Source organism: Garra rufa, chromosome 1 (genome assembly GCF_049309525.1).
Source record: "Garra rufa chromosome 1, GarRuf1.0, whole genome shotgun sequence".
NCBI lineage: Eukaryota > Metazoa > Chordata > Actinopteri > Cypriniformes > Cyprinidae > Garra > Garra rufa.
In genome coordinates, this window is record NC_133361.1 from 50,135,351 (window position 1) to 50,162,861 (window position 27,511).

Consider the following 27,511-nt stretch of genomic DNA (forward strand, 5'->3'; position numbering starts at 1 on the left):
AGTAAACAGGAAGGTGGTAAAGATACATATGAGCGGTATTCGTTAAAATATTAGCCTAATATTTCACCTATCTGACCGGAAATGATAAGAACAAACACGAATGTGTCAAGATTCTTGCCCTGGAAATCCTGGTTCAGTTTGGCCAACGCCTTTTGTTCCTCAGGCAGTTTTTTGCAGTCTGTTCCTTGATTTGTTATAACTTTTGGCAGTCTGTAGCACTCAAAATGTTTTTCCCGGCCTGACTGATTGGTATAGCCCAAAACATGACAATAATTGACCATTTTCAGCAGCAATAATCAGCTAAATATGCAAGTTTCGTTCGGTTCAGTGGCACTGTTTACGTTCAGTGCCGCCAATATGGCCGATTGATGACATGTTGTGAAAAAACTCTATAGAAGGTTTGCATCTATGTCACGTTTTGGTCAGTTAACCAGATGCGCAGCCATATTGGCGATACTTGTTCTGCTAATTTATGCTGTCTAAACCACGGAAAAAACATGTGAAAGCTGCTAAATCATATAGAGAAGGACTTAGTAAACAAGAAGGGGTGCAATATTTTGACAAACTAAAGTTAATAGGTGGTAAATATAAGCAGTATTAATTAAGATATTAACTTAATATTTCACCTACCTGACCGGAAATGATAAGAACAAACACAAATGTTGTCAAGATTCTTGCCCTGGAAATCCTGGTTCAGTTTGGCCAACCACAAACGCCTTTTGTTCCTCAAAGACAGGTTTTTTTGCACACCTGTCCTTGATTTGTTATAATTATAGTACTCCAAATGTTTTTCGAATTAGTACAGCCCAAAACATGACAATAATTGGCCATTTTCAGCAGCAATAATCAGCTAAATATGCGAGTTTTGTTCGGTTCAGTGGCAGTGTTTACATTCATTGCCACCAATATGGCCGATTGATGGCGCGTTGTGAAAACACTCTATTGCTGGCTTTTTAAAATCACTAAATCATAATGGAATATGTTCTAAAACACACTACAGAATAACATTGTTAATGGTTTTGTGGTTAAAAGTTAATGGTTCATAAGTGGAAACCATTAGAATTCCTGTTTCTATTGTTTTGTTTTTTTCAGCAGGGTCATTTTACTCCTGTTTCTCAAAAGTATTGTGTACAACTTTACTTTTCGAAAAAAAAAAAAAAAACATGACGAAGTCTGGCATAAGTTCGTGAAAACGACTGAAATCGCACACAGCGCCTTTAAGAAAATGTTATAAGTGAAACAAGGCACACGCATCCTCTCTCGCCCACCTCATTCTCCCCACGCATCACACTACTCCACAACCCACCGAAAGGGGGCGCCCTCCCCCCTAAAACCAGTTTAGTTCCTGTTCAAAAATATATATGTAAAAAACAGAAAACTCCCGGTAAACTGGGACCACGGTTTGTAGCAACCTCAGACACTCGGAAGACACCATCATAATTAACAGCGGTGTTCGCATTGGCATCTTTGAGACCCGCTCTGCGGGTTGTAATCTGTCGTGTCGCGGGCTATTTTTAGAACCCACAGCCGTGGTCACGTGACCGTCGAGAGCACGTCATTAATGTTGTTGTTGGTGGAGAAGCTGCAAATATGGAGGAAAGAGAGTTGAGACAGGAAAAATTGCACTTTTCATGAACAGAGGAGGAAAATAGCGTTGCAAAAGTGATAAAGTGGCAGACGGGCGCTGAAATAAGACGGACCGTGACGGCGCGCAGAACGACAACAAGTATCAGGTAAAGTAACGTTAGAAAGAAACATTTACATCGTCTGATAGTGATGGTTTATGTTCTGTCTTTTCCCTCCTGGGTTTGACACCCACCGACAGGCAGCGGTTTTACCCGCAGGGAAACACGTTAGGTTGACAGCGGATTGATTTTGTACTGCATTTAGACAGCTTTACACCTTTTGCACACTGCTGGTTTCGCAGCCTGGACAGGCTTAAACAAACATCAAGAGTTTTAGTCCGAGTTCCTGGCGTTAGTGCAAACTATCGCCATTTCTTTATCCGTGGGAATCGCCTGACGGGATGAGTGTAATATTTTCATGACCATTCAGGCTCCCAGTAACACATCTGAGCGTTTTGTACAGTCACTTGAAGGTTGATCGGGTTGAACTCCAGTATAGCGCAGGAGCTGTTTCTCGAGCTGGAGGAGAAGCGATTATATCATCATGATCATATTCATCATGATCTTATTTTATTGCGCAACTATGTATGAAAAGAATCAGAATATCGCGCAAGGTTTTACAGCCAGGTTGTGATCACTTACAGTGATTATAAAATGAATTATTAAGTATTTTATTCATCATATTCATGTCGCGTGTCTTGGCTTCAGCATACGTTCTAGATGATGATTATAGGAAAAATGCTGAGTTCATTCTCTGATAAAAACTTTTTATCGAAGAGAACATTTTGTACTTTGGTTGAAGATTTTGTTTAATAAAAATGCATCTCTCAATCAATCAATCTATCTATCTATCTATCTATCTATCTATCTATCTATCTATCTATCTATCTATCTATCTATCTATCTATCTATCTATCAACAAACCATTGCTTAATAGGCTAATACGATTCTTCTATCCGTAATAATACTTCCTCCAGTGAAAAATCAGGAGAGAAATATACACAGATCATACATGCTTTTACAAGCAAAAACAGTCCAAAATGATTCTAAAGAAATATATCTGGATTTTAAAGTGAGAGGACGTTATTATTGATTACAAACACGTAGTATTAAAATTGTATTGTCTATCTATTTAAGGCTGTCAAATGATTAATCGCGATTAATCGCATCCGAAATAAAAGTTTGTGTTTATATCATATATGTGTCAGTACTTTGTATATTTATAATGTATATAAATACGTACGCATACATGTTTATATATTTTTAAAATATTTATATCTATATATATTTATATTTAAATATCATTTAAATGATATATAAATATACATTTTTTTTATATAGAAATGTAGAATATTTTTCTTAAATGCGTAAATGTTTTTCCTGGTCTGACCGATTAGTACAGCCCAAAACATGGTAATAATTGACCATTTTCAGCAGCAATAATCAGCTAAATATGTAAGTTTCATTCGATTCAGTGGCATTGTTTGCATTCAGAGCCACCAATATGGCCGATTGATGACACGTCGAGAAAACACTCGATTGGTGGCGTCAAAATGATAATTCCTAATGGAATACGTCACAAAACACACTACAGAATACCATTTTTAATGATTTTAATGCCTAAAAGTTGATGGTTTGTATTGTTTGTGATATTTGTAGTGGAAACCATTAGATTTGTCTGGCATGTTGTGATATTTTCATGTCTCTACAGTGACATTTCCAATAATTATCTTTTGGTTATGAGATAATAACTGTATTTCACCGAGGTCAAGTCAAGGCTGTCCCGCTGTTCAGCGTTTTCACCTCTATTGTCAAGTGGGTTGACTGAGGACTTTAAGCAATCAAGTCATTTCTCAGTTTTTTTCTACTGATTAACTCATCAAATTAAGTCATTACTTCAACAGTCCCAAGAATAGGCTGGTGTATCACTCATGCACCAAGATTGACATTTTTCTTTGGGCTAAAGCAGGATGTGGCTCATTTGTCAAGATTTGTGTGGATGGCGGGTGATGCTGTTATAGCATTATTATGTTATGAGTTCAGATGGGTGTAACAAATAACACTTCATTGTAGGTTAGTGTTGCTAGGTCAGGTTCAATTATGTAACAGTAATTGGTCTAGTTGACTGGCAACAGCAAATACTTTGGTTTGGCTCTTTATTGTGGTGTGTCTGAATTTGGAGGATCTCAAGTCAAGTGGTGACTTTTCTTAACATGCATTTAGAAGATTATTGACTTAATGGGTGGTTTAGACCGACCATAAACGTAGCTTAAAAAGCTGTGTTTGCTCTTTAGGATGTGAGAGGGGTCGACTGATAGTGGATGTGACAGCGCTCAAGGATACAAGCACATTCTGCCTTAGTCACGTTTACTAGCGCGTTGAGGGCATTAGTTATTTCCAGGAAACTACACCCTCTTCACTGCTTATGGATCTGTGGAGGACCACCATCTGTTGGTGAAGGAAAAAAAAAAGTGTTCCTTAAAAATCTGCTTTTAGTATTGGCGTAGCAATAGGTTCAGGGATTGATACGCCAAAGTGCTTGTTCAGATTTTGAAAATTATGAAATGCTATATCCTCAGGATTGATTTGTTATGCAAATCATCTGGATTTTGTATTTGACTCTTGGACTGTGCTTCTGTAATTTGGATGTAAACGGTGAGGATAGTTGAAAGAGTAGTTTAACCAAAAATGAAATTTTGCTGAAAATGTACTCATCCTCAGGCCATCCAAGTTGTACTTCACTTGCTCACCGATGGATCCTCTGCAGTGAATGGGTGCCGTCAGAATGCGTCCAAACGGCTGAAAAAAACATTACAATAATCCACACGCTTTGTGTTTGTTATAAACTATTCCTTCATTAAGATGTTTTGTCTTTAAACTAGTGCTGTCAAAATTAGCGGGTTAATGTTTGAGATTATGTTTTTATAGTTTATATGTCTCTTTTTTTCGTGACAAAAAAAATGTGTTTATTTAGACACAGAACGTTGCACACTCCAACTTTACGTTATTGCCAGGGCTAGCGCGGAAATGGTGCCGATATCAAGGCAGCGTCAGGACAACAGTGAACTGTGGTCAGTTAAGGTGTTGTCAGGCCATATGTGACCCTGGACCACAAAACCAGTCATAAGGGTCGATTTTTAAAAAAATTGAGATTTATACACCATCTGAAAGCTGAATAAATAAGCTTTCCCTTGATGCATGGTTTGTTAGGATAGGACTATATTTGAAGCTATTTGAAAATCTGGAATCTCAGGGTTCAAAAAAATCTAAATACTGAGTGAATCGCCTTTAAAGTTGTCCAAATGAAGTTCTTAGCAATGCAATTTACTAATCAAAAATTAAGCTTTGATATATTTATAGCAGGAAATCTTCACGGAACATAATCTTTAATATCCTAATGGTTTTTGGCATAAAAGAAAAATCAGTTTTGACCCATGTATTTTGGCTATTGCTACAAACCTACCCGTGCTACTTATGACTGGTATTGTAGTCCAGGGTCACATGCCAGTAAAAACGAATTTACCTGTTCTGTCAGCTGTTATACTGTTCTCGTAGCACGTGCGCTTTAATTGCACGTGCAAATGCAGTGACGCGCACTGTATTAGAAGCGCAAATAAAACTACAAGCATGCAGTGTCGTAGTTAAGTCGTCAGTTAAGTTACTAAAAAGGCGATTAAAGCTTTCTTAAAACTGTGCTTACATGTAGGTATTTGTTACATGTGAGTCAGATTTAAGAACATGACTCTGAGGTGCAGTGGTTTTCAAAACTGTCCTGGAGCAGTCCAGCAAAATCTCCCTCATCTAAAACACCCGATTCAACTCGTCAGCTCATTAGTAGAGACTTTAAGACCTAAAGTGAGTCAGAAAAGATAAAAACTTGTGAGAAAATACGATGCATGTTAGATCGTGTCACGTTGAGCAGCGGCAGCTCTTAAAGTAACAGCAGCCAAAATAAGCTAATAACCCAGCTGCTGTGATGTCTGTTAAAGGAGAAGTTCACTTCCAGATCAAAAATTTACAGATAATTTACTTGCCCCATTTGTCATCCAAGATGTTTATGTCTTTCTTTCTTCGGTCGTAAAGAAATTGTTTCTTGAGAAAAAAATTCAGGATTTCTCTCTATATAGTGGACTTCTATGGAGCCTGCGATTTTGAACTTCCAAAATGCAGTTTGAATGCAGCTTCAAAGGGCTCTAAACGATCACAGCCGAGGAAGAAGGATCTTATCTAGCGAAACAATTACAATTGATATACTTTTTTAACTTCAAATTCTGTGCTCTGGTTTAATACAATTAGGGTATGTCGAAAAACTCCCATCTCATTTTCCCCTCCAACTTCAAAATTGTCCGACATTGCTGTTATACCTTTTTTTGTAAAGGGTGTTTGACCTTCTTTGCCTGTTCACTTTGTAAACACTGGGTCGGTGCTTCTGCAGCGTTGTAGGACGATTTTGAATTTGGAGAAGAAAATGAGGCGGGAGTTTTTCGACCTACCTAACTGTATTAAACCAGAGTGCACAGAGTATGGATGCACATCACAGAGCTAGACAAGACGAGCATTTGAAGTTAAAAAGCATATAAATTGTTTCTAAAAAATTTTTAGAAAAAAAGATAAGACCTAGATAAGACCCTTCTTCCTCGGCAGGGATCGTTTAGAGCCCTTTGAATCTGCATTTAAACTGCATTTTGGACCTTCAGATTTGTGGACACCATTAAATTCTACTATATGGAGAGAAATCCTAAAATATTTCCTCAAGAAACATAATTTCTTTACGACTGAAGAAAGAAAGATATGAACATCTTGGATGACAAGGGGGTGAGTAAATTATCTGTACTTTTTTGTTCTGGAAGTGAACTACTATTTTAATCACAGAACAAAAGAAAAAAGGAAACCAGTATATAAGGATTGATCTATATTTAATTTAGAATTTAGTGTTTTATAACTTTTATATTTTACTCAGTTTCTGCATTTCCTACTTGCTGAAGAGCACAGGTAGCTATATATGATATTTATTCCAATGGGTTTATGTAATTATTGTTTTAGGTTCACTTAAATTTGTTGTTGTTGTTTTTTTTTAATCTAATAAATGTTAAAATTGATAGCTCTCAGTTATACAGTAATGTTGAATGGCTGTAGTCAATGGTTAAATATTAGGAAAAAGACATTTTCATAGGGACATCAGTAGTATTACTGGCCTTCATAAAAAAAGATGCCCTTAAATAAATATAAATTTTACTCTTTATGTTGTTTCTACATTAATTTGCAGATTGAATGTAACATTATTGCAATATAAAAATATATTTAAAAACTTTAATGTTAGGTGGGATTGATTAATTAGTTAATTTTAATTAAATCGATTGACAGCACTACTTTAAACCATTGCTTTTAGGCTAATACAATTCTTGTATCCATAATAACGCTTCCTCCAGTGAAGAAGTAAGCTGAAATACACACAGATCACGCACCTCCAAGTCCAAAGCACTTCTAAACAAATCTATTTATGGATTTTGAAGCGAGAGGATGTTATTATGGATTATGGACTCATCATTAGATGTCCATTTCTTAGAAAAAAACCCCAGCAACTTATCACTTCACAAGATGCTAATCATTGGACTGGAGCGGTGTTGATTACTTGTGGATTATTGTGATGTTTTGATCAGCTGTTTAGACTCTAATTCCAACGGCACCCATTCACTGAAGATCTATCGATGAGCAAGTGATGTAATAATACATTTCTCAGACTGTGTTCAAATGTAGAAAAAAACTCATCTACATCTTGGATAGTCTGAGAGTACATTTTCTCCACAGACAGTAGTTTCTAAGTTAAAGGGTGTCCTTGTATTGTCTAAATCACATCAGCTTTGCTTTGATTGTACAGATTTAAGCTAATGTGGTTTGGAAGCAAGAAAATTCACATATTCACAGCTTTAGATTTGTTCCGACCAACTAATGTGATTAGGCTGTGACCGCAGATGCATTAAAAAGTTGCATAACTGTTTTATCTTTGAAGTTTTATTCAGTTGCATTTGCTGTTATCTTACAGTATGCGTAGTTTTGTCTATTTTTATCTGTTTGTTCTGTGCTTTGTTTTGATTGGCTCAGTCTGGTCTGACAGGCGTTTGGACTTTGAGCCACTCTTCCAGAGAAGCTGAGTTAGACATTGCTTGTAGTAAATGTAAGGCAATTGTACTTTATAGGCACATCAATACTCCATAAGCACTTTTTGTTTTTAAATGTAAGGGTTGCATTTCATATTTAAAGGATGTTTTGAGCATGTGTGTGTGTGTGTGTGTGTGTGTGTACCTGGTATTCATCACGTTGTGGGGACCAAATGTCCCCACAAGGATAGGAATACCAGTAGATTTTGACCTTGTGGGGACATTTCTCAGGTCCCCATGAGGAAACAGGCTTATAAATCATGCACAATGAGTTTTTTTGAAGAAGTAAAAGTGTGCACAATCTCCTGTGAGGGCTAGGTTTAGGTGTAGGGCGATAGAAAGTACGGTTTGTACAGTATAAAAACCATTACGCCTATGGAATGTCCCCTTAAAACATGTAAACCAGTGTGTGTGTGTGTGTGTGTGTGTGTGTGTGTGTGTGTGTGTGTGTGTTTATATTGAAAAAAACTTGTTCCACTTCTTTGGTTGTCTTGTTCCTCACCTACACATCCAGGTTCACACCCTCGTCTTTACGACGTCGTTTGTGAGAAAGGAATGCAGAATGCTGGTCTGTTTTGCGTTCTATATGAAGGGCACGGTGAGTCCTAGTAATGAATAGTCTCTGGGTGTAGAGTGACGGAGAAAAGATCCGAACCTCTGCACCACCCACAGCCACACCAGCTCCTTCAGCCGCTTAACAATACGCCTGTAACCCTCTGGGCCAGGAGGTGAGTGTGGAATGTAGGAGTGTGGAGATCTGAAAATATTTTGATGCCTTGAAAACAGATGTTGCTGTGGTTACGCTACACGGATGACCTGTACCCTCTTTCACGATCCTGGCCGCTCGGAGGTGTCCAACAACTCCCTGTCAGGATTTCAGCAGCCTGCTGAGTGTTTAAACTTTTATGGTTAGGGCTAAATTTCAAGCCAGATTGAGTGTTGGGAAATCCACTCTTCCACAGTTTGCGCGCAGATGACTGGTGAATTTTGTAATCGCTCTGGACATTACGGGCTCGAAAACAGTTGAGTAAAGTGGCATGTAATCAATGTGTAATCTAGTGACTGAGTAATCAAGGTGTGTTTCAGACGGTGCGAGATCCAGTTCCTGGAAGAGTTTGTGTAATGAGCTTGTGAGCGTGGTATGGATCAAATAGACAGGAAGCAGACGGTGATGTAGCTGCGTCTCACGCAGACTCTGCAGTGAAGGAAAACTCATTGCATTTGTGCATTTGTGATGAAAAACAAGCCAAGAACAGTCATCTTGCTTTGGATTTATAAGAGACTTTTAGCTCACATCCAACTAAGCTTATATTTAATATGAACAATGCTTTGTGACTCTGGACCACAAAACCAGTCTTAAGTATTGCAATAGCTAAAAATACATTGTATAGGTCAATTTTATGCCAAAAATCATTAAGATGTTAAGTAAAGATTATGTTCTGTGAAGATATTTAGTAAATTTCCTATCGTAAATATTTTTCAATATTTAGATTTATTTGCACCCTCAGATTCCAGATTTTCAAATAGTTGTATCTCGACCAAATGTTGTCTTATCCTAACAAACCATACATCAATGAAAAGCTTATTTATTCAACTTTTAGATTATGTATAGATTATGACTGGGTTTGTGGTCCAGGGTCACATTTGATTTATGTAATATATTTAAATTCAAATATCTATTCAAAATATTAGGGCCATTTTGTTTTATTTCCTTGTATTTAGCAAATTAACCAAATGTGACCTTTATTACAAAATAGTTCTATTTCAATTAAATGCAATTAAAAAAAACTTTCTATTCATCATCATCTTTAAATAAATGCATAATGATGTCCACAAAAATATTAAGCAGCACAAATGCTTATGAATAATAATAAATGTTTCTCAAGCAACAGATCGGTACAATAGGATCTTTCTGGAGATCATGTGACACTAAACTAAATACTGAAGTAACTATTGTTGAAAATTGCTTTTAAAAAAATAGACACGCACATAAATTCTAATAATTTTTCAGTGTTTTTGTTTTTATGGTATATGAGCATAAGAGACTTCTTTTAAAAATATATATAAAAAAAATCCTTACTAGTCATTTTGTTTTAAACTATTTCCTAACCCAGATTTTTCTCGTTATATTACTATTTGTAAGTATATTTGTTAAGGTCTTAAAGGGATAGTTCACCCAAAAATTTAAAATTATCTCATGATTTACTCAACCTCAAGCCATTCTAGTTGTATAAGACTTTCGTCTTCAGGCAAATACAATTAGAGTTATATTTAAAAATGTCCTGGCTTTTCCAAGCTTTATAATGGCAGTGAATGACTATTTGATGTCCAAAAAAGTGCATCCATTTACAAAACTGTTTTTGCAGTTGGTGCTACTACAACAACTAAACATATTTAATAATGAACCAAAGAACCAGCCACTGTATTTTAATGACAATATAAGCAAATGAAACACATGTAGCATGAGCATTTTTTTATTTAAATTTGATTGTATCATTTCAACATTTGAAGTAAAAAAGAATGGTCTAACTTTAGCTTTGTGAATTTATGCTAAAACCTGTATTAGAGCCCGACCGATAAAGGATTTTGAAGGCCGATACGGATACAAATATTTGTTGGTTTTAAAATCCGATATTCCGATATATCGGCCGATATTTTTTTTTTTTTTTTAAATTTCAGAAACAGATTTCCCTAACATTAATTATTTGTGGTTATTTATGAGTTTTAACTAACATAATATGATAATGCATTTTAAATAGAAACTTTATTGTCAACAGAACAGAGGAACATCAAAATATATTAAAGTTCTAATCAGTGAACGTTCGGGAACCAAAAACTAACGTTCCCATAACGTTCTGGGAACCATAAATTGTTAGCTGGGTTATAAGCTACCTTATAATTACAATGTCAGCTTGCTTATCCCTTTACCTGCACTTTTTAAATTCTTTCCACCAAGCTACATCAAACCATTTTCAATCATCAGTTGCTGCCTGTCTTCTAAAACCTACTATTTAGCGATCTAAATCCATTATGTGACTCGTTAATGCTGCGGCTGAACGACAGTCTGCAACGCACCCTTGGCGTCATTGGCTTTCACACACGTGGAAAAGAAAAGCTAACTTTTATGCACAGGCTACATTTGATACTTTTTCTCTATGTCTAAATGTTCACTCCTCGCAAGTCTAACTTACATTTTACAATGCAGGGTCTGTAACTAGAGATATGCTAGTTATAAATACAGTAATCATTACTTTATTTAGGCAGAATAAGTTCGTTGTGGTTTCCAAGCTCGTTAATGTTAACGTTAGCGGTCTTCCACTGATAGTGGCATTAGCTAGCTTTTTGGTTAGCTAGTCTATGATGAGCCATAATTTAGCAATGGATAACGTCATACTGCAAATTGTAAAACATACATTTTCAATATAACAGGCCAAGGAGAGATGATCCGTCTCATTGCTATAACTGTCATGCTATTAAAGAAATACTTAAAAAGTTAAAAGGACAGTCAGTCAACTACACTGTAGCAACATAACGCAATTACTAGCTAATTCCGCTTCACTCTCGGCTTTTTTAACAGCAGCAAAACTGGACATGATAGTCACAAATTTTGTCATGCTTATTTGAGTTAAGAGAACTGATGGGGATGTTCTTTTAATTGTTATTCAAGCAATGTATGTCTCGTGACCAACTCACCATGAACACACTTCACCGATGATCTCACTCGCGGAAAACTGGTTCTCTCTGCCCGACTCTGGCTGGATCAGCAGGTTGCAGGATGTGTGACGCATTAAACACGAGTGTTGCCAACGGGGACGGTGTAGAGTGCCCTCTGGTGGACAAACTATACAACGCCAACACTCATGACATGGTTGAAGGGTGTTTTGTCCGTTTTTATTTTATTTTTGAAACGTTCATTTATCGGCAATTATAAATGCCGATACCGATAGTTTGGAAAATGCCTAATATCGGCTCTGCATGTACAGTATTTTCTATGAACTGATATTCATGAACTGATCGTCTGGATCAAGTGCGCTTTTCAGTTTGAAACAAGCAGCGAAATAGACTTGATGAAAGGATAAAGCCATATTACGCTTAGTTCGTTTGATGGACACTTTGCCAAAGTGATGGCACGAAACACAATGTTAAACACCTTTTATGGTAAAATGACAAGTATAAATATATTTGCGGTTTATTATGAAACTGGCGGGACAAATTAGACTGTGGCGGGCTGTAGATACACTTTATTGGACTTCTATTGGACTATTGAAGCTCAACAGCAATTCACTTCCATTATATAGCTTGGAAGAGCCAGGACATTCTTTTTTTAAAAAAAATGTAACTCCAATTGTTTTTGTTTGAAAGAAGAAAGTCACCTAGGATGGCTTGAGGGTGAGAAAATCTTGGGGTGATTTTCACATTTTTGGGTGAACTATCCGTTTAAAAAAAAGCGCTATATATTTAGGATGTTTTTTTGGGTTCACCTGACCCCTATTTGGACACATTTCTTTGGGGAGCATTTATATAAGATGTGAAAACACTTAATGGAACAGAACAGTCAGGTTCACAAATTATTAAAAAAAAAAAAAAACATAACTTAAAAACATAACACTCAAGATATTAATCTGAATGTGTACAGTTGTAGATTTAAAAAATAGAGGATGACTGAATATAGTACGACCATTATATTATAATAAACTAGTGAGTTGTTTATTTTTTGAATTAGTTGCTTGAGGGTCATTGTGGTCAAGGCTTTGAGATAGATGAGTTATCAGGTGATGTCAGACCATTACAAATTCTTACCATACACAGTTTAGCCTCCCTCCAGACCTCTGTGTATGCAGTCATATCTTTTGTGTGTATTTGTCTGTGAGCGGTTCTGTTGGTTTCTCTGACGTCTGATTTGAACTTCACAGTAATTCTTAGTAATGCCGTGGATTGTGTGGTGTTGCTCAACAGAGCCCTGTGCAAATCTGAATATCATTCTTTGTCAAAGTATAGTGAACGATTGAGTGAGAGAATAGCAGTCTTTTGTAAACCATGTCACACAGCTTATTTTAGACATTACTGTTTTATACTGGTCTATATTTCAGCAGGTTGTTGAAAAGAACAGACAGAATTTCCCAACAGACTTCTGACATTTTTCTAGGTTTCTATTTGTTATGGGTCTCATGTTCAAGGTTTTTGCTTCAATTTGCTGTGAGCAGACTATGCCACGACCATTAACTACACAATTTTGGGGAGCATAAAGCCAGATTCATTTTGAGAAAGCCATTTTCCACGAGATGCACTGATGCATTGGAGTGGTGATTTTTGTTATTGCTCTGGACATTACAGGTTCAAAAACAACTGAGTAAAGTGCCATGTAAGCGGTGAGTAATAGTGACTACATCATATGTGTGTTTCAGATGTGTTTCAGTCGCTTGAAATTGCTATAAGTAAGCTATAGCATGACCCTTAAAAGCACAATAGCGGTAACTACATTATGATATGATACATTGCAATGAATCACAGCAGTACTACTGGATTGTGATTGAAACTACTGCAAGAATGAGAGTCCGCATGTTAAGAGGGAATGAAATTTTTATGCTGTGGGCTTATTTGCATTCTGGTATGTGCTGGATTAATTCAGTGGTTTTCAAACTGGGGTCTAGGCTGGGGAATGTTAGAGAAAAATACAATTTGTTTGTTTGCTTATTTATTTTACTATTATTTGTATATTAAAATAGACAGAATTACGAATACATGTATTTATTTTTTATAAAAAATTTTTTTTTTTAATTGACAGAATTTGGCAGCGTTTGCTATTACTTGTATGTTAAGAGATCATTCATCAGTACTGATGCAACTAATGGTGAAAAAGAAAAAGATTAAGTCAACTTAAGGAGGGTAAAAAAAACAGATACACTGTAAGGAATTAATCCGTAGAAAAACGTATAATGTCCTGGCAGAAAATTACCAGTAAATCTTCCTTCAAAATTACAGACTTTTCCTTCAACCTTAAGGGTGTGTTCACACTTGACATGTTTGGTTCGATTAAAACGAACTCTGGTGCGATTGCTTTGTTAGTGCGGTTCATTTGAGTAAGTGTGAACGCTGCCATCCGAACCCTAGTGTGCACCAAACCATCTAAAAAGATGGGTCTCGGTCCGCTTCCAAACAAGCTCAGGTGCGGTTCGAATGAAATATGAATGCAACAAGGACCAAATACTTCTAGACAAACCAAAAACAGGAAGCAATGACAAGTTGCGACGTTATGCGACATGAGGGGGAACTAGTGGTGTATCCAGAACAAAATGAGCAGAGGGAAAACATGGAGCAACGAGGAGGCAAAGTGCCTTTTATGAGCTCTTTGTAAGTTTGCAGGTGGTGAAAATAAAATCATATACACGCAACAATGAGCACGGTTAGTCCAGCAGACGGCATTAGGTGTGTTCGACTTAAAGTCGAACTCACCTTTTCCTTTTGTTTGGGGTGTTTGGTGAGTTCGTCACGAGATATACGTCCCTCAACCTTAGGGTTGGGTAAATTTCCAATAACCGGGTATTCGATAAGACACGTGCATTTCGATTCGAGCATGGAGCGATGCGGGTGCCCGACCTGTGTCCGTTCTCGAACAGTTCCGTGTATTTTCACTGCAGAAAACGACTTCTCTTTCACATTTATTGACCCTTATGCACGAAATACGTCAGCATATCCTCATAAACAGTGTTTTTTGTCTTGAGTGAACGTAAACAGGTGAGAAAGAAAACGCATGTGTAACAATATTTTTAGATCTTTGTTCGGTGATAAAGAGACAGCCGTCTAATAAACGTGCCGCCTGTCATTAATGTTAATCAAATAACAAAAGAAAATCATTAACTGACTAAATATCTTTTATAAATTTAATGAGGATTAATCAATATTTTATTTCTGAAAAGAAAACTATGCAGTGTTTTTAAACTTTTGATTTTAATTTCTCACATTACCTGACATTTGTTCAGTTTTATTTATTTATGCTATTCCTAATTGATTTGTTTGTTCCTATTTTATTACTTGTCTTTAACAATTTAATGTTTGAAATTTATATTAGTCTAGTTGTTTTTTTTTCTGTGGTATTTTTTGGTAAAACCATAGGCAAAATACAGAATAAATATGTTTGACATCTAAATGTTTGACTTAACTAAAAAACCGTACTTTTTTTTTTTATTGGAATCGGAATTAGGAATCGATGAGAATCGGAATTGATAAGCAGAATCAGAAACCGGGATCGGAATCGCTAAAATTCAAACGATACCCAACCCTACTCAACCTGGCCAGTCAGGTTTGAACTGCCTTTAGGTTCTGTATCTTTAAGTTTGCTGTCAAAATTGCCAGTGTAAACACTAAGCGGACCAGGACCAGATGTATCATTTTCCTTTTTCAGACCTAATGAACCAAATGAACCGAACTACAAATGTGAACACACACTAAAACGCTACACAGTGCAATGCGGAATTCACAATACAGGTAAAACACTTGTGTAAAATAATCTTTCATATTAACACAGTACATTGGGCCATAGTTTTATAGACTTTCCTTAGCATCTACATCCCAATTAAGAATTGCAAAAAAATGTTTGTATTACAAGTTTTCTTTAAATATGCAAATAAGGCATTATCTATTACATAATGATACATAAATTGCATCAATTTCCAGAAGAGAAATCTGAACGTGTTAAAACCGTGTTCAAAATTCTAGTTTTGCTTTGTTGACTTATCTTACAAACTGAGAGGTTTTTACAGAAGGATTTTTTGGTATCTCTTTTTATCCCTTCATGGTTGCACTTTACAATAAGTTTCGTTGCTTGACATTAGTTACCTACATTAGTTAACATGAACTAAGAATGAGAAATACTTCTACAGCATTTATTAATCTTAGTTAATGTTATTTTTTTGCATTTTCTAATGCACGATTAAAATAACTTGTGTTTGTTAACATTAGTTAATGCACTGTGGACTAACGTAAACAATGAAGGACTGTATTTTTATTAACTAACATTGACAAATATTAATAAATAGTGTAATAAATGTATTGTTCATTGTTCGTTTTGTCAGTTAATACACTAGCTAATGTTAACAAATGACACCACTTCATAAATCAGAACACACTATCAACAGCTAGAAAATAAATTCATCATGTTAAAATAAAACAAACCCCTCAGTATGTAGATAGGAATAAAACTGTAAAAGTTTGGTGTGTATATAAGACTTCTGGCTCGGTGCGTGAGAAAAAACAGCCTTTGATGATATGTATTGCAATTGAAATCTACAGATAAGAATAGATAAACTGCAATAAAAGTGTCTATTTTGCATGAAAAGCCAAGTAATTCAAAATTGGCCAGTGCTTGAAAAAAACGTTTTTTTTGTTTTTTTACCTGTAGTGTCTTGCCGTCTTAGAAATATATTATTAATATATTCCAGATAATATTTACACATTTATTACACACTTAATGCATGTTATTATATAGCTGCCTTAAAGGATTAATTCACTCCAGAATTTCCTGATAATTTACTCACCCCAATGTCATCCAAAATGTTCATGTCTAACTTTCTTCAGTCGAAAAGAAATTAAGGTTTTTGAGGAAAACATTCCAGGATTTTTCTCCATATAGTGGACTTCAATGGGGATCAACGGGTTGAAGATCCAGTGGAACTTCAAAGGGCTCTACACGATCCCAGCCAAGGAATAAGGGTCTTATTCAGCATCACCATCTTCTAAATAAAAATGTACATACTTTTTAACCACAAATGCTTGTCTTGCACTAGCTCAACTTCATGCGTTACTTAGTTACGATGACGGATGATTTTGATGTCACACTTTTGCATTGCAGAGCCAGTGCAAGACCAGCATTTTTAGTTAAAAAGTAATACAAATAACCAATCGTTTCGCTAGATTAGTTTCTTATACATCGGCTGGGATTTAAACTGCAATTTGGACCTTTAACCCACTGATCCCCATTGAAGTCCACTATATGGAGAAAAATCCTGGAATGTTTTCATCAAAAGTCGTAATTTCTTTTTGACTGAATAAAGAACGACATGAACATCTTGGATGACATTGGGGTGAGTAAATTATCGCTACATTTCTATTCTGGAAATAAACTATTTCTTTAATCATTAAGGAAGGGTATCATCATATTTGCTTGTTTTTGTGTTATCAAAAAGTCTGAAACCCAGGTTAATGCCTGGGGTGTTCGGTAGCCATTGCTAAAGGGATAAAGAGCTGAATTTGTCTTTGTGGATGAGCTGTGCAGGATCCTAGAGCACAATGGGCAGAGACTCAAGAGGTCTGATGGAGGACACCGCCACTCTCTTGGGCGGCTGCCATACCTGACATGCTCCATGCTGCATGATAATGACCAATTTCGGCTTTCGGTTTGACCGCTCTGCAGCGGCAAGGACTCTGTAACCTTACCTGGCTACGTGCACCTGCTACTAAAGGTGTAAATATTATAGACCTTATATGTTATAGTATGTTATCAACGTGTTCATTTTATGACGACACATGACTGATCATCTGTATTTGTTTAAATAAGTGTTTACTCTTGCTCTCAGCTTTGAATCTGAAGGGCCTCCTTTAAAATCAAGTCAAACAAACCTCTTGATCTCATCACGGGGGGAATGACGCAAGGGCTTTTGTCTCTGCCGTCTCCTAGGCGAGCACTTCTTGGGTCACCAGGCAGCGCTCACCTGATTCTTGTGGAACAGCACACCCGTCGCCCCGCTTATTCCCCGCCGGCACGCCGTGTCTGTACGTCCGTCTCAGGGGGTGGGAGAGCGATGGGGAGTGCGGCAGCACGCTAAATCTGTTGTGCTATTTTAATCTTGACACGTCACTTGGATAATGCATCCGCAGCGCTCCAGCCAGCAGTCAGAAGTGGTTAAAGGTTTTAAATACTACAATTACTTCTGTGACCACTTTCCGCCACAGATCCTTATGGTTTTTGTATGACTTCGAAAATGGACTGTAGTCAGGGTGGAAGTTTAATATGAACTGCAAGAAAATGAGGCTGTAATGGATAGATGTGGCGTCAGTTTAGTAGGTTGTGTGGTTTCAAATGAAAGGATTAGTTCACTTTATTAGTTCATTAGTTCAAAAGAAATTAAGGTTTTCGAGGAAAACATTTCAGGACTTTTCTCCATATAGTGGACTTTAATGGGGATCAACTGGTTGAAGTCCAAATTGCAGTTTCAGTGCAGCTTCAAAGGGCTCTACATGACTCCAGCTGAGAAATAAGAGTCTTATCTAGCGAAACAATCGGTCAATTTTTAAAAAAGTAAAATCTGTTACTTTTTAACCACAAATGCTCATCTTGCACCATCTTTACGATGTATGTCTGTTAATTCATGCATTACATAATCATGTTGTAAAAGTCACACAAGATTAGTACTTCGTCTGTGTACTTTGGTTAAAAAATGTAGGATAGGGCAAAAAACTTAATCTCATTTTCCCCTCCAACTTCAAAATCGTCCAATATTGTTTTTTTTTTGTTTTTTTTGTAAATGGTGTTTGAATTTCTTTGCACATTCACTTCCGCCTGCATCACGCGTGACCTTTCTAACATAATTGCATAATGTGTGAAGTTAAGCTAGCGCAAAGATGAGCATTTGTGGATAAAAAGTATGTAATTCATTTTTTTTCCCCACTAGATAAGACCCTTGTATCTCAACTGGGGTCGTGTAGAGCAGGGTTGGGGTCAATTCAGGAATGAACTCAACAATTCCAATTCAAAGAAGGAAATGGAATTGGAATTGGAATTCAACAAAAATTACAGGAAACAGAGTTGGAATTGAATTGGAATTACAGGAAGTGGAATTCAATTCAGGGAAATTCCACTGAATTCCGTTTATTGCTGTTTCTGAGCATTTATTTGTGATTACGTTTAGAGACATAAATTTGAACTTTATTTATGATGCTTTACAAATACCATGTATTAAATAGAGTTGATCAAATGCAAGTAAATAAAAATGAGAACTGTACATTATGAATTAATAATTGAATGACAGTGGTGATAAGTTTGTGGATGTACTATACATTCAATAAATGATTACCACATAATATATGTCTCAACTCACAAAAAAATGAGTCATGTTCATTCATGTCTTTCATTCACTTTTTATTGCATCGAATCATCATTTCCTGAAACATACTAAACATACAGTACTTTATTTCTTTTATATGTTTGTTGTTTATTTGATTTACAATATTTAATCTACTATAAACTATTAAGCAAATCAAGTCAAATTATTTTATTTAGCAACTCAAGTGGAATTTAGTGGAATTTATTTGAATTCAGTTCTGTTTCCTGGCATTCCAATTCAATTCCAATTCCATTTCCTGTCAGCTGCATGCAATTCCATTCCAGGAAGTGAATTGGAATTTACCATTCATTCTCAATTCAATTCATGAATGGCCCCAACCCTGGTGTAGAGCCCTTTGAAGCCGTTGGTTCCCATTGAATATTTTGGATGACATGGGTGAGTAAATTATCAGGAAATTTTATTTCTGGAGCGAACTAATCCTTTAATTTTATGTTTTGGGTCATATAGCGATTTCATTATTTATTTATTTTTTTTTGGTTATTATTCTATTTTAGTTTTTTTTTTTTTTTTTTTTTGCCTCACCTTAGTGAGCCAATTTCTGAAAGGATCCTGAAATGATTAATGCTTATGAGTTTGTTTAATGAATAGTTCAAAAACACACATTACTGGTTACATTTATTGAGAGTAAATTCTGAGAGAATTTTCTTTTACTTCACTTGGATTTTACTTGAATGAGCCAGTTGTTTACTTTTTAAATCAATAACAATGTAGCCTGAATCCTGAAATGATTGACTCTTATGAGTCGGTTTATTAATGAATGTGGTGTGTAATTTTTGATGGAATTTATACTTTTATTTTATTGTGCTTGTGTTTTACTATAATGAGCCTTTTTTTATCAAAAACAATGTAGCCTAAATTCTGAAATGATTTAAATGAGTCGGTTCTTTTAATTAATATCTGTAAAAGACGAGTTACTTGTTTGAATCAGTCTGAAACATTTACCGAGAGAATTTATTTCATATGTGAGCAAAATCAACAATGTTATTAAAATGAATAGTACAAATAGATTAATTACTGGTTTGAATCAGTCTGAAATATTTTTGAGAGTAAATTCTGTAAGAATTCTATTTTGCTATTTAAATCAAAAAATTTTATTGTAGCTAATTCTTTAGTTTTTAGTTTTTTAATCAAAAATAATGTAGCCTGAATCCTGAAATGATTGACTCTTATGAGTCGGTTTATTAATAATTAGTTAAAAAAAATTATTCTATGGAATGTCTGGATACTGGATTCTGATTGGCTGGCAGGTGTGCAGCAAAACCGTTTAATGCACAGGTAGTTCCAAGTCAGTTTAATCACCGTTCTATATTAATGCGCTGCTTTAATTTATGCACGCAAACACACAGAGAGAGAGAGAGAGAGAGAGAGAGAGAGAGAGAGAGAGAGAGAGGTCGGAGATCGCATTGTGCTGCGCGCATGCATAAACTTCTTGTCAGCGTTTGCCTGCGATCCTTATTAAAATAGCCTAGATACTAGATCGCTACATTATATTCCTCAGCAACGGGGTGGTAAAACTGCTGTTTTTGAATGAATTGTTGTTTGTAGAGAGAGACGCACAGCATGCAGGCAGGTAACGTTACGCACACACACAACTGTCATCTCTCTTGCCTTCACACTCACTCTTGGTCGATCGATAATCTACTGAAACAAATGCTATATTTCATTCAAATAAATGTGATTTTTACCGGACTATTTAATCTCTGATTCTGATTTGAAGCGGCCAGAATGCTAGAGCTGCGTGTCATAACTGAAAATAACCGTCTTTTTTATCCATTCAGTCAAATTTTGCGCTGCAAATATCAATCCTAGTTTTAATTTGTCTATAACCATGGAATAAGCGGGATAATCAACGGCTTGCCGTGCGTTAAAGGATTTAAAATGCACTTAGCCTCCACGTCGTGCATTTAAAATCCTTTAATGCACGGCAAACCGTTGATTATCCCTTACTTAATCACTGGTTTGAATTATTCTGAAACATTTACTGAGTGTAAGTTTTGAAAAAAAAATTTTAGTTTTATTTTATTTCACTTTTATTTTACTTCAATGAGCCAATTTTTCTTTGATTTTAAAGCAATAGCCTTAATCCTGAACTGATTGACTCTTATGAATTGGTTCTTCTCAACATTATTACTGAATTAATGAATAATTCATTATAAATGAATAGTTCTAAATGTCAAGTTACTGGTTTGAATTAGCCTGAAACATTTACTGAGAGAAAATTCAGAGCAAATTTATTTCATATGTGAGTAAAATCAACATTATAACTGAAATAAAAATAAATAAATGGAATCAGGAAATCTGTATCAATACTCTAGAGAGATACTGTGCTTAAGGCCTCAAGAAACAAGACCAACACTAGACAACAATACATGAGTCCCAACAAATGAGTCAATAATTCTAGTCCAGTTTAATGTGTGAAACTAAAACAAGTTGGCGCTGTGCTTTTAGCAGTTTAATTGTAGAAAATCAGTTTTTTTTATTCTTTATACTGCTATGCTTATCTACTGTAAGCTTAGCGTGAATCCTAACATTTAAGGTGTGTGTGTGTGTGTCTGTGTGTGTGTGTGTGTGTCTTGATGCCTTTGAGTATCTACTATGTTTTCTCTAGGGGTTTGTGTCATCATTTTGTGACACAGATGGAGAGAATTAGTGGACCTGGATGGTCTGGAAACCTTCATTCAGAGAGATGCGTGAGGGTTTAACATCAATCACGGACGCTAGCGAGCGCTAATCAACACATCTCCACCCCCACGGTATTCACACCCGCGTTGAGTGAATGATGCCTTCTCATATTCTCAGCCTGAAAGAAAGAGAGCTAAGCACCTCGGGAAGCATGATTCTCTCAAGCGGGCGCATTGACTAGCGAGCCAGTGTTTAAACTCTCCTCCAATGTCCCATCCTTTTTAAGAGCATTAAACGCTGATCAGCATTCTGGCACCAAGCCTGACCGCTTGCACGAGAGTAGAGAGAGAGAGAGAGGAGTGACAAAGATTTGGACAGGAGGAGCTTTCAGCTCTTCCATTAAATCACTGCCAGAGCTTTAAAGACCAGCTTCAGCCTGCTCTTTAGTCAATACAGGGCTTTCCAGGAACTGTACCAGCATGTTAGCGCCCCACAAGGCCCTGGGACATGTCAGAGCTGGCTGTGGCCAAAGACAAGCCTTTCCCAATGACGTGAGTAACAATCCATACTGTAGGTCCATAGTTTTGTTTGCAAACCATGACAGAAAATACTTCCTGCAATTACACATTTTTAATGAGTGGTGCCGTCACAATTAATAGGCTCTTCTGAGTGATTTTTATTGTATTCCTAAGTGTTTGCAAGGGAGGTTAGAAGTTAATTGTTCGGTGATTGGTAGTTAAAGGCATAGTTTACCCAAAAATAAAAGTTCTGTCATTAATTACTCACCCTTATGTCATTCCAAACCCATAAGACCTTCCTTCATCTTCGTGACACAATTTAAGATATTTTTCAAAATCCAAAAGTTTTCTGTCCCTGCATAGACAGCAACACAACTGACACGTTCAAAGCCCAGAAAGGTAGTAAGGACATGTTAAAATAGTCCATGTGACATCAGTGCTTCAACCTTAATTTTATGAAAACACAATAACGACTTCATTCAATGATGCATTGTGGTACTCGTGTGAATGTGCATCAGTAACTGACAGGGATGAGAAGAAATCTTTGAATAAAGTAGTTATTTTTGTTTTCTTTGTGCACAAAAAGTATTCTTGTAGCTTCATAAAATTACGGTTGAACCACTGATGTCACATGGACTCTTTTAATGATGTCCTTACTACCTTTCTGGGCTTTGAACATGTCTGTTGTGTTGTGGTCTTACAGGTTTGAAACAACATGATGAATTAATGACAGAATTTTCATTTTTGGGTGAACTATCCCTATTTATTTTATTTTTGCATCCTAAATATTAATTTCCATTATTAATTAGCAAAAAAGATATACAGTCTTACATATTATATATTATCTTATATATTAGATAAATCTTATATATAAGATGGAAAACATTAATTTGTAGTTGTTGAAATTTAATTTTGCGTGTTAATGTTCATTATTTTTACCATTTGTTCTCATCTAACACTCACTTAGTTCATCTTTAAATACACTAATTTACAATAATACGATAAATACAATAATTTATTTTAATACTATTAGTTGTCATCTTTAGCAAATCTCAAAATGAATTTTACAAACTACACTACTGGAAATTTTATTGTAGTCATGCCAAAATTAAAGTTAATCAGACAAAGTTATATTGAACTTTAACGTCTTTGCATATATATTATGCAATTTTATTTTTTTGTATTTTGCATTTTACTAGGGATTCGCATCCCAACTCTTTAGTGGAAAATCATGCTCTTATATTGAAGCTATTTGTTTGCCTTATCAAACTTCCAATATTAATTTCCAGTTGGCATACACTGGCTATTATTATACAGGTACGTCTACACTACCAGTCAAAAGTTTTTGGACAGTAAGATCTTTAATGTTTTTAAAGAATTCCCTTCTGCTCACCAAGCCTGCATTTATTTGATCCAAAACACAGCAACAGCAGTAATACTTTGAAATATTATTACTATTTAAAATAACTGTTTTCTATTTGAATATATTTTAAAAATGTAATTTATTCCTGTGATCAAAGCTAAATTTTCAGCATCATTACTGCAGACTTCAGTGTCACATGATCAGAAATCATTCTAATATGCTGATTTGCTGTTCAGGAAACATGTATTATTATTATTATTATTATTATTATTATTATTATTATTAATATTATCATATTTAGTTGAGTACATTTTTTTTTATTTTTTTTATTAATAGAAAGATCCAAAGATCAGCATTTATCTGAAATAAAAAGCTTTTGTAACATTATGCACTACACTATACTATTCAAAAGCTTTAAGTCAGTATTATTATTATTTTTTTTTATCAAAAGTCAAAAGATTTCAGATAAATACTGTGCTTCTGAACTTCTATTCATCAAAGAAACCTGAAAAATTCTACTAAACTAAACTTTTGAGCAGCAAATCAGAAGGATCATGTGACACTGAAGACTGGAGTAATGCTGCTAAAAATTCAGCTTCACAGGAATAAATTACATTTTAAAATATATTCAAATAAAAAGCAGTTATTTTAAATAGTAAAAATATTTCAAAATGTTACTGTTTTTGCTGTACAGAAGAGAATTCTTTAAAAAACATGAAAAATCTTACTGTCCAAAAACTTTTGACTGGTACACTTCCAGTCAAAAGTTTTTGGACAGTAAGATTTTTAATGTTTGCAAAATTTTGAATGTATACAAAATTAAAACCATTCATATTTTTTGTGCAGTTCTACTCTTAATACATAAATCATCATAATTTTTTTCTAATTTAAAAAACAAATAGCTTTGATATTTGAACCCAGTTGTATTTGCATTCCTTTATAGAAATAAACTGTCTTTCAGGACATGAAAATTATGAAATTTAAGAAACCGCTTCTTAGGAACAGTCCTGCAGACCTTCATTATGTTGAGCCACATTCTTAGAGACTCATAAATTGGGGATTTGTAGTTTGAGATTAGCGGTAAGTCGAAACACTACACAAGAAATCCAGCAGCCACCATAAAGTTCTGGCCCAAGTTCAAATTACGTTCTAAGTTCGTCAAAGCAAAACAGCAAGACTATTTCTGACATTTATCAGTCACTGATTACGCTTTATTGGCTCCCAGCTGATAACACATTGTGTTCTTATAGATAATGATTCATTTAAGTAGGAACACTATACGCATCTAGTATGCTTTTGACCACTTAATAATTAAAGACTAATCGAAAAGTGATCGATTCTATTAACTATTCCATAGCAAAGGAAGTGTGCAGAGGACATACTGGGTCATTAGACCCGGACTGCATTTGCATGATTCAACCAGCAGGTGAGGCCACTGTCCCAGTGCATGCAAGTCAAGGCAAGGCAAGGCAACTCAAAGCTTGCAATCTTCTCAATACAAAGCCAGTTTGATCAATTATTTAATGCAGCTTGATTCAAAAGCAGAGAAAAGTTATGGACCTATTTTCAATCATTCTGCATGTTGATGTGTTGCTTTGCATAGAAATATATTTCAGACTGTTAAAATACCCAAACCCGAATGCTTTCGGTGCATAACATTATCAACTTGAATACTTAACAGTCCCAAGTGTGGGCCAGTGTTTTTAATAATCACAGAAACTAGACGGTCCAGAACCTTTCTCTTCTTTGCTTGGGGCAGGGCTCGCGGTAGAATGATAAGGCAGCGTGGGTAATGTGCTACCCTGCTGCGTATCCAGTCGCTGCTAGGCAGCGTGGGTATTGTAGTGCGTCTCCGCTGACTTAGAGGCAGGGTGAGTCATCCATTAACATCCTCTGGATCTGTTTTGGAAGCGGCAAACATACAAGCCTGTTACGAGCGCAACATTCTGACACAGGCATTAATGACTCTCACAAGCCCTGTTAATAGCCAGCTAGGGGACTTTATACTCTCTTTGAAAAGCAACTTTATTGTTTAAATTCTTTTTGCTTTACAGAGCTCGTATCTTGCATGGCAAAACTTCTCAGCTGCATTAATGTGTTTGTGTTTCTTTCAGTTGGCCATCACAGTCCTCCTCGTGAGGTCTACGGTCATGGCTGACGCCGAGGACCCCCTTTAGAGCTCGGCGTCTTGCCTCTGAAACTAGACGAACCTGAGGTTGCACGCTGAGGTTGATCCAAAAAGCATCTTTTTCCTGCTACTTGGAGAATTTCAGAGGCGGAGAAGATCCGTGGTGTCATCCATGAATTCATCAAACATCCCCGGTAAGAGATTTTACTCATTTGTGCCGGACTTTGCAATGCTAATGTTTGATTTCGTCTTGTTTGATAATACTTCTAGGTGTTTTATCATGCTTAAAGGCTGGAATACACTACATGACTTTTGGCCAGCTTTGCAGTCTGCAGGAGGCAGCACTAGTTGATGAAAGTCAGAGTCAGTCTGCAGATTTTTTTCACAGAAAATTGTGTAATGTATGATGGGCACAAACTCATTTTTTTTTTTTTTTTCAGACTTTTCCAGTCTGAGGTTATCAGACATGTTTGATATTTTGAGGCATTTTTTTTCTATTTGTCATGCGTTTCCGAGATTGTTGTGTTTGAAAGTCTGGTAGTGTGTGATCCTCAGTCATTTTTCATTTTTTAGCCATTTACAAAGTCAGTAAGTGTATGATGCCTAGTGTTTTAAATGTGTTTAGTTAGTGTAGTGTATTCCAGTATTAATTCCAAAATTCTACAGCTTTAACTCTAGAATCTAGAATCAGCCCAGAAGTCTTCAGATTCCATCTGGGCCTACAAAGAAGAGCTGCAGTATGTGAATGTTTGCATTTTCTAAATTGTGGTAGCACTGTGCACATATAGTGTTGTTGTTTTCCCTGGTTTGACTTGGACAGATGAGTATAAATCTGTTCAAGGAAGCACAATTTGATTGCATTTTGTTCAGCAACTTTTGAGCTTTTTTCCTACCTGACCTTTGAGAATAGTTATTTTATTTTATTGGATAGCTCAGTGTATATTTCTGGAATTAAAAGGGTCACATTGCATATTTGATTTGATTTGATAGCTCAGTGTATATTTCTGGAATTAAAAAGGGCCACATTGCATTTTTTGTTTTATTTTATTTTACTTTATTGGATAGCTCAATGTATATTTCTTGAATTAAAAGGGCCACATTGCAAATTTTATTTTATTTTATTTTACTTTACTTTACTTTACTTTACTTTACTTTACTTTTACTTTACTTTACATTATTGGATAGGTCAGTGTATATTTCTTGAATTAAAATGGCCACATTGCATATTTTATTTAACTTTTTTGGATAGATCAATGTATATTTCTTGATTTAAAAGGGCCACATTGCTTTATTTAATTTTCTTTTTCATTTTATGTCTCATCTTGAATTAAAAGGGCCACATTGCATATTTTATTTTATTTTACTTTATTACATAGCTCAATGTATATTTTTTCGAATTAAAAGGACCACATTGCATATTTTATTTTATTTATTTATTTTACTTTACTTTATTGGATAGCTCAATGTACATTTCTTGAATTAAAAGGGCCACATTGCTTTATTATTTTATTTTTATTTTTATTTTATTTATTTGCTCATCTTGAATTGAAAGGGCCACATTGTATATTTTATTTTATTTTACTTTATTGGATAGCTTAGTGTATATTTCTTGAATTAAGAGGGCGACATTGCATATTTTATTTTATTTTATTTTACTTTACTTTACTTTATTGGATAGCTCAATGTATATTTCTTGAATTAAAAGGGCCACATTGCTTATTTTATTTTATTTTATTTTGTTTTATTATTTTATTTTACTTTACTTTATTGGATAGCTCAATGTATATTTCTTGAATTAAAAGGGACACATTGCTTTATTATTTTGTTTTTATTTATAGCTCATTGTATATGTCTTGAATTGAAAGAGCCACACTTATTTTATTTTATTTTATTTTATTTTATTTTATTGAAAGCTCAATTTGAACTTTTATTTTTTATTTTTATGTTTTGAAGTCCTAACTATAATGGAAACAAATT

At 35.3% G+C, this 27,511-nt stretch overlaps 1 protein-coding gene across 2 annotated transcripts in view; it reads left to right on the forward strand.

Annotated features, from left to right (window-relative positions):
* The first annotated feature begins 1,590 nt into the window (after positions 1-1,590).
* hdac5 (histone deacetylase 5) overlaps positions 1,591-27,511 on the forward strand; it is a 113,470-nt gene continuing 87,549 nt past the window's right edge. For both annotated transcript variants that reach the window (XM_073842397.1, XM_073842404.1), the window contains exons 1-2: positions 1,591-1,733; positions 25,521-25,728. In XM_073842397.1, the coding sequence (XP_073698498.1) occupies positions 25,707-25,728 (22 nt within the window). In that variant the 5' untranslated portion in view covers positions 1,591-1,733; positions 25,521-25,706. The remainder of the gene's footprint in view (positions 1,734-25,520; positions 25,729-27,511) is intronic.